Raw genomic sequence first — 13,364 nt, 5'->3', positions numbered from 1 at the left:
TAGTAATTTTGAATGTTTTTAAAAGCCATAAAGAAAATATCTGGAGAAGGATCCTGAACTATGAAAGTATTAAGAAATGTAAGCCTTTAACCATAACGAGCTTATTTCCACTGTAGTCCAAGCTTGTGTAACTGGATTAATTTATTGCTTCTCATTTTATCAGTTATAATACTAAACAGTTCCCTGGATGCACAAAATTTGTGGTCCTGGAAAAACCCTTTCTTGTGATAAATATAGCAAATTGATCTCAAAAGAATGTTATTACCAGCCCAAGATTTTGAGTTACCTTGGGAGAAAGAGGCCTACTTAAAAATACGTTTGTTTAAGTTTTTTTGTGACCTCATATAAAAGACATGAGATATAAATAAATTCTGCAGGGATCGAATTCAATCTGACAAGGCAAGGTATTTGAAAATTAAGAAAAAAATCTGAAATAGTAACATTATTCTGATTATGGATTGGAGGTACCACTAGCTCCTGTTTCACTGTTTTTACATTTCCAAAGACATGGTTTTGTTCTTGATTTTAAAGACTTTGATTCCATTGGTATCTGTTAAACAGTCTGGATTTTTCTTTAAAAAGATATTTTGTTTTTCTCTCCTACAGTGAAAAATCTGTGGTATCAGTAAGTTAATGCTATGTATCCAGTACCTATCATTTGGAATTGCATTGCTTAATATTCCCCAATTAATTTTATATTTGATTCAATTTTGTACTCACAGTTATTTTCAGTTTAAAGATTTGTCAGGTTTATATTGAATATTATCAGGGCCATCCCTTGTTTATTTTTACTACTAGAAAGGACAACTATGATGATGTGGAATTACTGTACTGCTAACTAGGACCCTGCAGCCTCCATAAAAAAATCGAGTTTTTTATGTTAACAAGCTTTTTAAAATATTATGTTAACAAGCACTGATATATATTTTCATAAAGCATAAATAGCAATTTCCAAGTGATTGACTGATCAAGTTTTGTTTGGTTGGTTTTTTTCATGTGTGATTAGCTGGAAGGAAGGTTGTTTCTCATGACCTCATAAGTTGGTAGTCTAGACTTAAGGGCTAGACAAGAACATTTTGCTGAAAACTAACTGCTAAGCTCTAACAGCTGTGGGCTATACATTAGGAGAAATGTGTTACCCCTGGGAAGTAATATCTGACATCACCACCAAACGGCATATGAAAACTTTGGTTTGGGGTTAAAAACTTTCCAACACGAGCTACTGCAAACTGATTTCTTTGCTCCTTTTAAAATCAAGAAGTGATCTGGATTCATATGCCTCAATAAAAATGTCACAACTATTAAAATAATTACTTTGGTCTGCAGTATTCCTTGAAACACCATTATTAACTGTAAATTATAAATGTCACAAGCCTTAAAACTGTGAATGAAATAAATGCCTTATTAAATTGTATGACAACCATTTGGCGAGTTTAATATTTCCTTACATAGTCCATCTTGTTCTTTAAAAAGTATACTCTCTTTGAAAAAGTGTCGGAAAATCAAATGCCATTTATGCAGTTTTAGAGTTGTCTTAGTGTTCAAAAGTCTTCCTGAAGCAGGTCGTGCAAATATTTATTTTTTAAAGTCAAAATTGATTATGTATTTCAATGATTTGGAGAGAGCCCTAAAGAAAATGAGCAAAATTAAAGTGTTCATCTTGTTTCCAGAAATCTTACTGATACAACTTAAACTTCTTATCTTTTTGTACATGGAAAATATAAGTAAACATAGTAATATGTGTAGAAAGGGAAAGACATTTTCAGTAGACCCATTGCAAGTCATTCAGTATGCCATTAGGGTTATGAATAGCATCTGTCTAGGATGGCCATTTGACTTTCAGGTAGGGAAATTATGAGCGGGAAAGTTATTTCACCTGTCATCAAAGTCTGTATATTATGACAGAAAATGTATTTGAAAGAAGAAAAATGTTTTAAAACTGCTGTATGGAGTTTCAGTTTTTCACTTTAGTTCTTTTTAATCCCCTTATCCTCAGAAGAATTCCTTTAATGACCAGGTATCTAGCTTTGTAAGACTCACTGCAAGATAAAAATTAAAAAATAAAAATTAATTTCAGTATATTGAAGAAAACACGTGTATTATGGGGTTTGTTTATATGGATGCCTAGGATTTGAAGTCCAGTTTCAAGAGCTCCTATACATAGCAAGGGGCATTGGGGAAAGCTGGGAATGTCCTGTCCCTAATGCACATGACAGTACGTGGCCTATAAAATCGGTCAGTAGGAAATACAGGTATGCTACAAATATGCATATGTGAATTGATGAGTGGCCATTAAAAATATGGATTGAAAATCCATTGAATGCTGATGATCTTATTAGGAACAGGGGTTTTTTTTGTTTTCCTTTATTTTGTACAATAGACAATGATTCTGTTTTAACAGTTCTTACTCAGTTGGTAAAGTATGTGCTGTGAATTACTTCTCATCTGAAATGATGGTGGACTATGCATCCGTTGCAGGTTTTAATGGAATGTAATTCCAGTAAGGAAGGAAGATTCTGGAGAGTGAAAAGTAATTATTTTCTTCATTTGTGCCTTGATTTTATGGTAGTCATTCATGATACCCTCTAACAACCCAGGGAAGGTATGTTAGGTCACTTTTTCCATTCCCCGTCCACTGTAGGATTTTCACTGCTTACAGCAGATTTTTGTTGTGTATTTCTTCTCTGAGTGCCACTGCTGGGCATGTAAATTACATCCTGCTGCTATATTTTTAAAGGTCCACCTGACAGGATCCCACCACCAACGAGACCTCTGCCAACAGTGCCCCCACATCGTTCAATCCCTCCAGCAGACCCGCGGAAGAATGACAGGCAACCTAAACCTCCCCGGCCACCCACTGGTGACAAACCTTCTTATCCCGGAGCCAAGCCTAACATCTGTGATGGGAACTTCAACACTCTGGCTATTCTTCGCCGGGAAATGTTTGTTTTCAAGGTAGGAGGCTGTGATTTTTTTCAATGTTACATCAAATGTCTACATTTCTCCTTTTTTTTTTTTTTGTTTTAAAGCAAACTCTCATTCATCATGACTCCACTTTCCCAGCCTGCTCACAGTTAGAAAGTTCAAGAAAGAAATTAAAAAATAAACATGCACATGGCTTAAATGTCTAGCAGAGGACTGCCGTAATGTTCTATTTTGGGAAAATACCCATGTCAGCAGAAACTGTAATGCCTCAAAATGTAAGGGTAAATAAATACTGCGTGTTATGGAGAGATAAAAAGTGTAAATCAACTCATGAATAATAGGAATGATTTTGTTGGGAATACAGCCACATCCAGACATACAGTAGATATTGTGTCTTCAACACTTTTTTGTTTTTTTCATGGAGGTATAATTTCAACTTTACAATTAGATCTGTCATTTAAAAAGGAAGTTTGTCATTGTATTGTGGTTGCATTGTAACCGCAATATCTAAGTGAAGGTCGTTGCCACAAAAGTCTTATTGCAAATGTGTCATTGTTTATTTTCATTCATCTTCTTGCTCTGAGCTGAAAACGTGGTACATACAACAAATCGAAATAAACAAACTGAACTGAAAGGCAAGCTTTTGATAGAAGGACTTTGCTAAGACTCACGGGCATCAAGCCATCTTCGGAGGATGATCTGCAGTATGGTTTCCAGAAGGCATTGAATGTTGAAGAATAATTACAGAATCATTATTATTCATTCTCTTAAATCTTAAACCAATTTGCTGACAGGTAGTGCTGTGCAAATGTTACAGAAACAAGCAACAGGATAATCTATTATTTTGAACTACTGGTATATCAAATTTGCTTAAGCACTAGGAAGTGTGGGGTCTTTGTTTTGTAAATATAAGATATGATCCTTTTTAACTTCAACATTATAGGTAGAGAAGAAGGGTCTTTCATGGGAATAAATAACAGTTTTCCCTTCAGCAATAGTGTAAGTACAAGGGAAGTGCAATGAATTTTTCCCAAAACGTGAAGCTCCCAATTCAATGGCTTCTGTTGCCCTATCTGATAGGCCCCATTTCTCCCTTATATATTTTCTTTTTATTTAATCTACCACTCCAGATAAATCTTACTAGGAAAGCTACCCAGATTTTCACTTTCTTTAGCATACCTGAAAAAAATATGTATAAATAGCTTTACGCAAATTCATTCAACATTATTGAGCTACCTTCCCAACCCAATGGGCACGAAATATTTTTCCCATAAACAGCTAAGGATTTTGCCAGCCCTATGGCTGTCAGTCCTTTCCATTTGAATAGATGGCATATCTTCAAACACTGGGAGGTCCTGAACCATCAGTCTTTTTATGATTAAAACTCAAAGGTTAAGGAAGAATCTAATTTTCTAACTTGACATTAAACATGATATTAAAATACCTACTTCAATCTCACGTTATCCACCTCAAGAGCCATAGAATGTATTCTCATTGATTTTAGACATAAATCAACAAATAGTGAAATGCTATCCCACTAATACAAAATTTCCTGTCTAGCCAAGTCTGTGTTCCTGGATAAACAGATTCACCACCTTTACTAATCACTCTTACCTATTCTGATTGAAAATACAAATTAAGTTTTCTCCAAAAATGTTTACTGCTTGCTGCCTTAACACTACGTATTTACTATACAGTTTGTATGCTTACTAGTGTGCAAACTGCATTTATGTTCCAAAATTAAAACTCCATGTATGATCCACTCCCTAATGAGAAAACACAGTAAAACGTTGTCAGTGAACAATGACAACTAACGGAGTGTCTACAGATTTCATGTTTAGAGTCTGACTCTGCAAAATGAAGTTGCTGCAATCATAAAAGCAACATGTTGGGAAGGGAAGAAAGAGATGAAATTTGTCCAGATTAATTTATTCAAGGGTCCCACAGTTCCTTTTTTCTCCTCAGGATACCTGGGAGCACGGTAAGGCATGACTTGGGTTAGCACACTAAGCAGTATTGGAGTTTACTCAAGCATACGTATCTTGACTTTGTAGTCCGAGTGTCTTTGAATGCTTAAGTTAGTAGGCCTTAACCTTCTGTTTTGTACGTTAATTTGCTAATGAAGATTTTTGTCTGCTAAAGGAGTTGCATTACCTGTTTGAGGTTTTTGTTTGGTTTTTTTGTATGGGGGAAGGTGGTTTTTGCTGTATGGGGAGGAGTATGAAAGGAGCGGGAAAAGTCAGGGGTTGTTAGTAATTTTCAATTTACTTTGCAGCATCTCAGGGGGGCAGGTTATAAGGAAAAGCTCAGCATGTCAGACTGTAGCAGGAGCAGGGCAGGAATTAATTCCCAGAAGGTATAAGCAGGAATAAGGACTGAATTCAGGGAAAGCATTCAGCAACGGAGGAAGCAAAGCTGGAAGTTCTGTGATGTGGCACAACAAAAAAGCCAAACCTCTTTGCCCTTGCCCCTTAATGCTAGCACAAGGATAGACTGGGAAGTCATGAGTGATGGGCTGAGAGCCAAGTACAGAGAGGTGGAGAACAGGAGGGGATTGATGGCAGTACTGTACCAGGTGGAAACAATTAAAGAAGAATTATGACCTTCATTGGAGGAATTATTGCTGGATAGTTCCCAGATGAGTTAAATTAATAAAGTTGGAGGCTAATCAAATGATATCCTTTTCTTTCTTTGTCTTTATCCACAGGTCTATAATGATTGTGTAGTGGCAGATTTTACTGCCTTCTGAATGGCACATATGCCATGTACCAATTTCAAATTGAAAATAGACACTTTTTTATCTCATGGGCAAGTCTCAAGCTCTGGAGCTCAGTTTGTTTAAAAAATCCTTGAAATTGCTTGGGAACTTAGCCACAGAGTTGAAGAATGTGAGCCCTTTTGAATAATTAAATTATAATTTAAAGATAAAACTGAAGCACAAAAGATAAGTTTGAGATACACTATGGGTTTTCATAGTAGGTGAAAAACAATACTAATTTTAAGAAGATTGTTTTCTTTTGGCTGTTGAGCTATTAAGTACGCTTAACAGTATCAGAATATTAGAAACAATTTCTATGTTCAGTCAAATTGATGAGCTTTGTCTGTGGTTTTAAGACTATCCATCATTCTCAAATGGATATATCCAGAGTAAAACTGAATAACATTAAACTTAAAGGGAAAATGGAATTTATACTTATGCAACCCTTTTCATTGTTTTGCCATCACTTTGGCAAAGTAATATTCCTGGCAACACTTGATAAAACTTGTAGGGCTATAGAAATTAAATAAAGAGGAACTGTTCTTAATCTAACGTGAACAGTAAACACAAAAGTAAAACAATCAATTTATTAAAGATTTCCAAAGATTACCAAATAAAATTAGGATTTTGACGATCAATTGTTTTCATAGAAATGATTGGATTTTAAGCAAAACAAAATTATTTTTCGTCAAATATACACGGATTACTGACATATAAATGTATTGTCCCAAAAGGACTTCTTCCTGAATTCTTTAAATTAGATGTCCTTAAAATGCCCCTACTAGCTTTAAGGCTTGGGGACATAGTGTACAATAGAAGAAAAATATTAGTTAAAATCAATGTATTGTAAGTATTGGTTTCAGTTGTATGAACTGATATGTTAAACTGTATGAAATTTATCTTAATTGAATGCAGTTTTTTAATTATTGCTATTATTTAACACATGCTGGAACTGGTATAAGCAACCATCAGGACAGAAAAATTTCTATGCCAAAATACATGAGTGTCAAGTTTTTGTCTTGAGATTCCAGTTAGCTTCTGTATTTATGCTTACTGCAATTAGTATTTATCTGTCACTCTCATTTCCAAACTATTCTCCAGCTATTTTCTCCCTCTGTTTAGTTAGAACTCCCCTGGGACACAGAAAATGGCTGAAAATGGAGAAAAACAAATTGGTTTCCTTTTCTGGGAAAGTTGTGTGGAGTGGCATGACACTGTCTACCATTTTAATGGAAAAACATCTCAGCCATTGTACATAGCAATATGTGGTATCTGACAACACTGTCTTTTCCTTAAAGTCTCCTGAGAGCACATCTAGGGCAACTGCACCATGAAAAGGAACCCCATTGTCTAAGGTCACCAAAAAAGATCCATTAGTGAAGAAGTTTACAGCATATATTTCCACTTTCTTCCTGTGTTCTGTGAATTCACACTGCTTTTCCAGTCTTCTATAGCAAAACAGTTTTGAAGATAACCTAGGATGTCTTATCAGTAAAGGTACTAACTTTAACACCTTCTGAATCTTCTACAAAGTGAAAAAAAGTAATCGAAGGGAGCGAATGGTTGCACAGAATATATTGTCTTTCAAAGGATGCAGATCAAGTAACACTGGTTGCTTATTCTGTTATTTTTGAGGCACATATAGCTTGTATTTGACTCTACGTGCTGATTGTTCCTTGGCAACAAAATTACCTCTAGTTCTGCTTCAACAATCTGTGTTGCTGCAGTTAATATCCTTTTTCTTTATGTCCTTTTCAGTTTCACAGATTTTACCAAAATCCTTAGTTTTTTGAACAGGTTACATCTAGAAAAATAAGCACTAAATGTGTGGAATTTGTCCTGCGTAATTAGCAAGTTAGAGGGACAGGTGGCTGCTCTTTGTTTATGTGACACAGGTTTTTGCTTCACAGAAGAACACCTTATATAGGTTGCACCTGTCCTTTCTTTGTTTAATGCCAAATCTTTAAGAAACAAATGAATGGATCCTATATAATCCATAACGGTTTTAGCATTCATGTTGGAAAAGTTAGCTCAGTCCTTGAAGAAGCATTTTTAAACACTGTCGTATACTAGGATGTTTGTTGAAATGTAAGTATAAGAGAAAGAAGCTTGTCCGTCAGAATAATGGCATTTACAGCTGAGAGAAATGTCTTCTGAAATGTTAACATTACAGACGGTAGAATATGGAACCAATTTTAGGGAGGCCTTAACAAGGCTGTGTTTTACTATTTTATAGTAATTTCTCCACAACTCACAGGAATTTGTTTTCTGACTCTTCATCTGCTAAGAACCATTGTAAAAACATTGATGACATACCAAACAAGCCAAGCCAATTAGGCTGTCATTACCCCTTGGCATTAGTTTAGACTGCAGTTGCTTTTATACATAACTGTATAGATGCCATTTAATATCCCTTTCAGAATTGTGTATTTATATAGAGTATGCTGTTAAACACAAAAGGAAAAAAAAACAACTGTTTCTTGATATGTGGTAAACACATGAGGAATTCTTAAGGCATTTTAGCAATGGCTATTTAATCATAACTGGTAGGTCTAATAAAAAATCTGTGAGATGGAGGGAAAATACTACTAACAAAAAGTAGAGACAAAGAATCAGCTACAGTACGGGACTTGACTCCACTGTATTTGAACGCAGACATTTTTTCAAAGCTCTTCTGGTCTGTTTGCGTAGCTGGTTTTTGTCGTGTGATGCTGTGGATGTCTGGGCTGTCAGCTGCAGCCTGGGAAAGTTCAGCAGAGGATGCTGTGGAAGTAGACACTTTGGGATCTGAGAGGGAAAACCACTTAACATCTGATCTTTAAAAGACTGGGAATAGGAGGTCAGAAATAGTTAAGTCTGCAGAGAGCAGACTCCTTTCCCTGTACTTTTTATATCATTATGTTAGGAAGAACAATCTGGTGGAATTTGCCATTTTTGAACTCGTAAGGGAGGAAGGCTGTTTTAATTCAGGTATGTTGAAAAGGAAGGAGAAAAGCAGCAAAAACTCATTGGGGACTTCAGTGTATCACAGCAGACCAAGCCCATTGGAAATGTACAGGATGTATGTTTTGTGGCACAAAAAATAAATTGTAGGATGTCAAGACGGAAAAAAGCAGGGACATTCTGGAATACTACAAGGTCATAGCTTGTATATTTTTGATAAATGGGTACTTTTACTGACAGATGTAAAAATATTTTCCAAATGTTACCTAAACCTTTCAGTGTGCTTCTAAGCTAGGAAAAGGTTTTAGCTAACACGTTTCACAGGTTTAAAATGGAAAGCACGGTTTTCTTCATCACTGTATGGAAAGTAGGTAGCATATTCCATCCGGCTGCAGAGGAATTTAGACAACAATGTGATTACCTGGGCAGTAATTGCACCAGAATAGTTCAGTTAAAAATCCTTCTACCCTCTCACCTTTTAAAAAATTGTCTTGGACTTTATTACGTGGTTTTATGTCCATTCAAAAGATGTCAACCCAGTCATAGCTATATTTATTGTCTAGCACCTACTAACCTACAGGTATATTTGTACACATATAAACATCTATAGAAAGTTTGAAAAAATCTTAACTATATTATTAGGGCTTTATTTACAAAAGCATCAGTGTAAAGGACATACATGTTATTGAAACTTGTAAGCAACTTGAACTGATTAACAATCTGTACTATCTGGCTAATAACATTCCTATTATTCATGTACTAGCCCATTAGAAAGTATAACCTTAGCAGGGTGCGTAACTCAGTATCTTCAGCAGCGCTCTAGATTTGTCAGAAGAAAGAGTACTGTTTTTTTCCAAAAGGCTATGTTTTTATTGGCAAACAATGTGGTGTAAAAGGAATTGATCAGTAGCATAGCAGATGGTACTCAGCTCCTCTCATGTCCATCATATGTGCTTTGCTTTGAATTAGATACAGTCTGTCCTCTGAGGCCAGCTCCACTATCCACGTGGTTCAGATTTTTCTGAAGGGCAGCTATCTCTCAGACACTAGTGTCTTTGACTGTGTAGCCCTTGAGAGTGTATCACACAAGTGTTTCAACCAACGCAAGTGGTGTTACCATCTTGTTAACATGTAATTGCTCACACAAATAAGCCTTCACAGGCAAAACACATATTATTATTTCTCCTCATACCATTTTTTGCGTGACACGATGGTGGTACCTGTTGCTCGACTACCTCCGTACTGCGAGTTTGAACAATGCGCATTTCAATACAGTCCAGGGAGAAGAGGTAGATTTAACAGCTGTGCTGAGACATGACCTTGACTTCACAGACTAATATCCTTCTGAATTTTCTTTTCCCTGAGAGAAAAACAAGGCAGAATGGCTTGTTTAAATTCAATTTAAACACACGAAAAAACTTTTTCATGGTAAACCCTTACAGATTAAACACTGGAACAGGTTGTCCAGAGGACCCGTGGAGTCTCCATCCTTGGAGATACTCAAAAGCTGACTGGACATAGACCTGATCAGCTGGCTGTAGCTGACTCTGCTTTGAGCAAAGGAGCGGGTTGGATCTCCAGACTCAACCCTTATGTGATTTTGCATAGCAACTGAAATACAGGCACTAAAAAGGCATAGCCTCCCAAAATGTTTCTGTGTTACCTGTTCTTCCTACTTTCCTCCAAAGGAGAGATCAAGTATTTCTTCCTACTCCCCCGAAACCTCCAGAGGTCCCTTCCAGCCTCAGCCATTCTGTGTTTTCTGTGAATCCACTGAAATGTGACTGTTTCACCCATTCATTTCCCAGTAGCATTTGATCCATCATGTCTTTTTAGGATATGGCACTCACAGGCAATAGCTAGTGAGAATTGGTCAGGAGATTTGGTCAGGTTTTGTGATTTCTGTATTCAGCTTAGAAGAGACCAGGCAGAGGATATTGGTGTGTGCGGCTGCTGCTCACAAAGCACTAAGAGGACTGCAGGGGAAGGAATGTCCACCTTTTCCAGCTGTGTGAGACAGATCCTCTGCTGTCTCCTTCCTCTGTCTCAGCTTTCAAGGGAAATCACCCTGCTTTCTAGGGTCAGGCCCTGGGCTAAAACACTTTATTCAAAGACTGACCCAGTCCAGTCTCTGTGAGACTTTCACCATCTCATGGTGAGCCGTTAATACCCACAAAGGGCATTCCCTACCCCAGAGGGTCCTCACAAATTGAAAAGAGGTACTTCAGACTCTTCAAGAGTTTTCACAATGGGGTGGAGAGACTGAGCTTAACAGAAATATTCAAGTACTTGTATGAACCCATATACAAATGTGGTGGGAGAATTTGGGACAATGTTCATAAAGGTTTGTACAGTTAAACGTGAATCTTAACAAATTCTTATTTCTGATTTAGTTTTAATGTAATAAATACTGAAAAATTTTAGACTAAGTATTTGTAAATCATAGGCCAAAATTCCAAGAATTAGTCATTCTTTAGAAGCTTTTTTTTTTTCTTTTGTTTTCTTTTGTTCTCTTTTGGTTTTTTTTGTTCTGTTTTTAAGAGTTGAATTGGTGGAATCTGAACATCTCTGTTACTGTCTGTAAGCAAAAGGATATAGTGGGTCAAAGTTTTATGTATTCTTAGGAAAGTATTTGTAACAATACTGAATTAAAAAAAAATTATAACTTTTTCTTGATCCACAAAAAATAATCCACAGGATCATCCAACTAATTATAGCATGCTTATATGGTGGTTTTGTATTTAGAATTGCTATTTTTCTAAATCAATGAATATAACTGTTCCTTTTTTGTTCCCATATAGCAAAAGGTTGTTCTGAAATCTAATTGACCATTAACTTAATTGTGCTTTCAATCAGAACAAGTTTTACATACTGTCAAATGCAAGAAATACAGAACAATTATAGTTCTGCGTAGCACTTTAAAATAAGTGAAAGACGTTAAAAGACGTTAAAAATACAGATAAACAAATGCACGTGAAAGACTTTGATCTGGCAGATTTACTTCTTCTGAGTAACTCAAGCCTAGACAGAGAATCTCATTGCAGAAAATATATGCACATGTGCCTTTGATGGGCATAATTGCTTGAGTAAGGACTAATGACGTGAATTAAACTTGAAAGATGAAATCCTGATTTATTTTTTTTCCCTCACAGTTACAATATTTCCTTGCTGCAGTCAGAGAATCCTGTGACCCTATTCATTTTTCACTTGTTATTTTACTACAACAAAAATGACTAACAAAAATATTTAACTGAATACTAGGGTTCAAAAGATATTTAATTTTCCAGAACTTCCCCATTTTCAGAGACTCAGTGCTTGAGCAAACTGATTAAAAATATTCATTGGCAAGAGAATAGAAAAAAAGCATTATTGACAAAAAATAATTGCAAAAACTCACAGCAAGGAATAATCTAAAATTACATGGAGGCATATCTTCAATTTTGTACCACCAGCAAGTGTTATCTTGTAATATTAACAATACATTTTAATTGGGGCTACATCCTAATGGAACCAAAGGGAGTAATTGCAGAAACACTTCAAGCACAAGGCTTAATTAAAATTTCTTGTTGTACAAAATTGTGGCCTTTCAACTAATTTAGGTAAACATTTTGTGAAACAATTGGAATGACTTGTAATGTAAGCTATTTCAAGCAGTAGTATTGATCAGTCTTGGAAATATTTGCTTTATCTTGATTTACAGCTAAAACTTTAAATTCCAGAAGTATTTGTGTATTTTTAATTTCTTTGTTTCTTTTTTTTTTCCCTTTCAAGGAGTTGAGGGTCCACAAAAAGAGGTTTATTAGACATTTAAATGAAACGAAACTAATCTCATTTGTTCCTCTGAATTAGCCATTTCCTATGCAAAATACTGCACTACTGAACAGCTGAGGTCTTAATTATTTACCAGCATTATTATTAAATCTATTATTAGAACAACATTCATGTTTATTTTGTTCAAAAAATCAGTCAAACATGATTCACACTATTGATAATCTGTTGAAAAGTATCAAAAAGTTACAATAGATATTTATTTCAATCCTATATTTTCTTGGTTTTTATGAGATATAGCTTGAATATTTTTTAAGTGTTGCCTTCCTTGCCTGCTGAGTGAAAACTCAGCCCAGTTGAAAGTAATGGGGAAAAAAAATTCCATTGACTGTAACAGATTCAAGATTTCCCTCAGAATGAAGTACCTTTGACGTGACAGGGAGACTATTTTGAGTAATACATATTAGGTAAAATAACACAAGAAACAGCAGATTAACCAACCATATGAAATCAAAAACTGTTTTCCTATACAAAATCAAATTTGAGTATACTACTTGTCCATTCTATAAATGAGAATGAGACAGGGATCATTTTAATTAATGATTTGACATATCTGTCCAGTGAGAATATCTTCACTGAGGAGAATAAACTGTATTAGGTCAAAGGTTATACTTGATAATGACAGAGTTCAACACTTTCCCACCACTCTCCCTAGCAGTTCACCAGTGTTTCTCCTCAGTCTTATCACGATGAAGCCTTTGTTGATGTTTTGGAGTCTGGCCAAATTGTACATTCACGGCTTATCTGCAATCAGATGTAATTTACAATATTGCATATTCATATAGAAATTTGTTCACTTTCTTCATGACCCTGTATCTGAGTGACAGAGACAGTGAGCAAAGACAATCAAATATCTACCATTATCTTATTTTCATTGTCATGACAGATGTCACTGTTGGCTGCTCTTTGC

General features: G+C 35.6%; 1 protein-coding gene across 2 annotated transcripts in view; it reads left to right on the top strand.

The window, feature by feature from the left end:
- Window positions 1-13,364, top strand: part of MMP16 (matrix metallopeptidase 16) — a 188,234-nt gene that overhangs the window by 134,817 nt on the left and 40,053 nt on the right. For both annotated transcript variants that reach the window (XM_074577392.1, XM_074577393.1), the window contains one exon: window positions 2,738-2,955. In XM_074577392.1, coding sequence (XP_074433493.1) covers window positions 2,738-2,955 — 218 coding nt within the window. The remainder of the gene's footprint in view (window positions 1-2,737; window positions 2,956-13,364) is intronic.

The sequence above is a fragment of the Larus michahellis genome, chromosome 2 (genome assembly GCF_964199755.1).
Source record: "Larus michahellis chromosome 2, bLarMic1.1, whole genome shotgun sequence".
Lineage (NCBI taxonomy): Eukaryota > Metazoa > Chordata > Aves > Charadriiformes > Laridae > Larus > Larus michahellis.
Note: the sequence above shows the minus strand (reverse complement) of the source record. Positions and strands in the feature narration are given on the sequence as shown.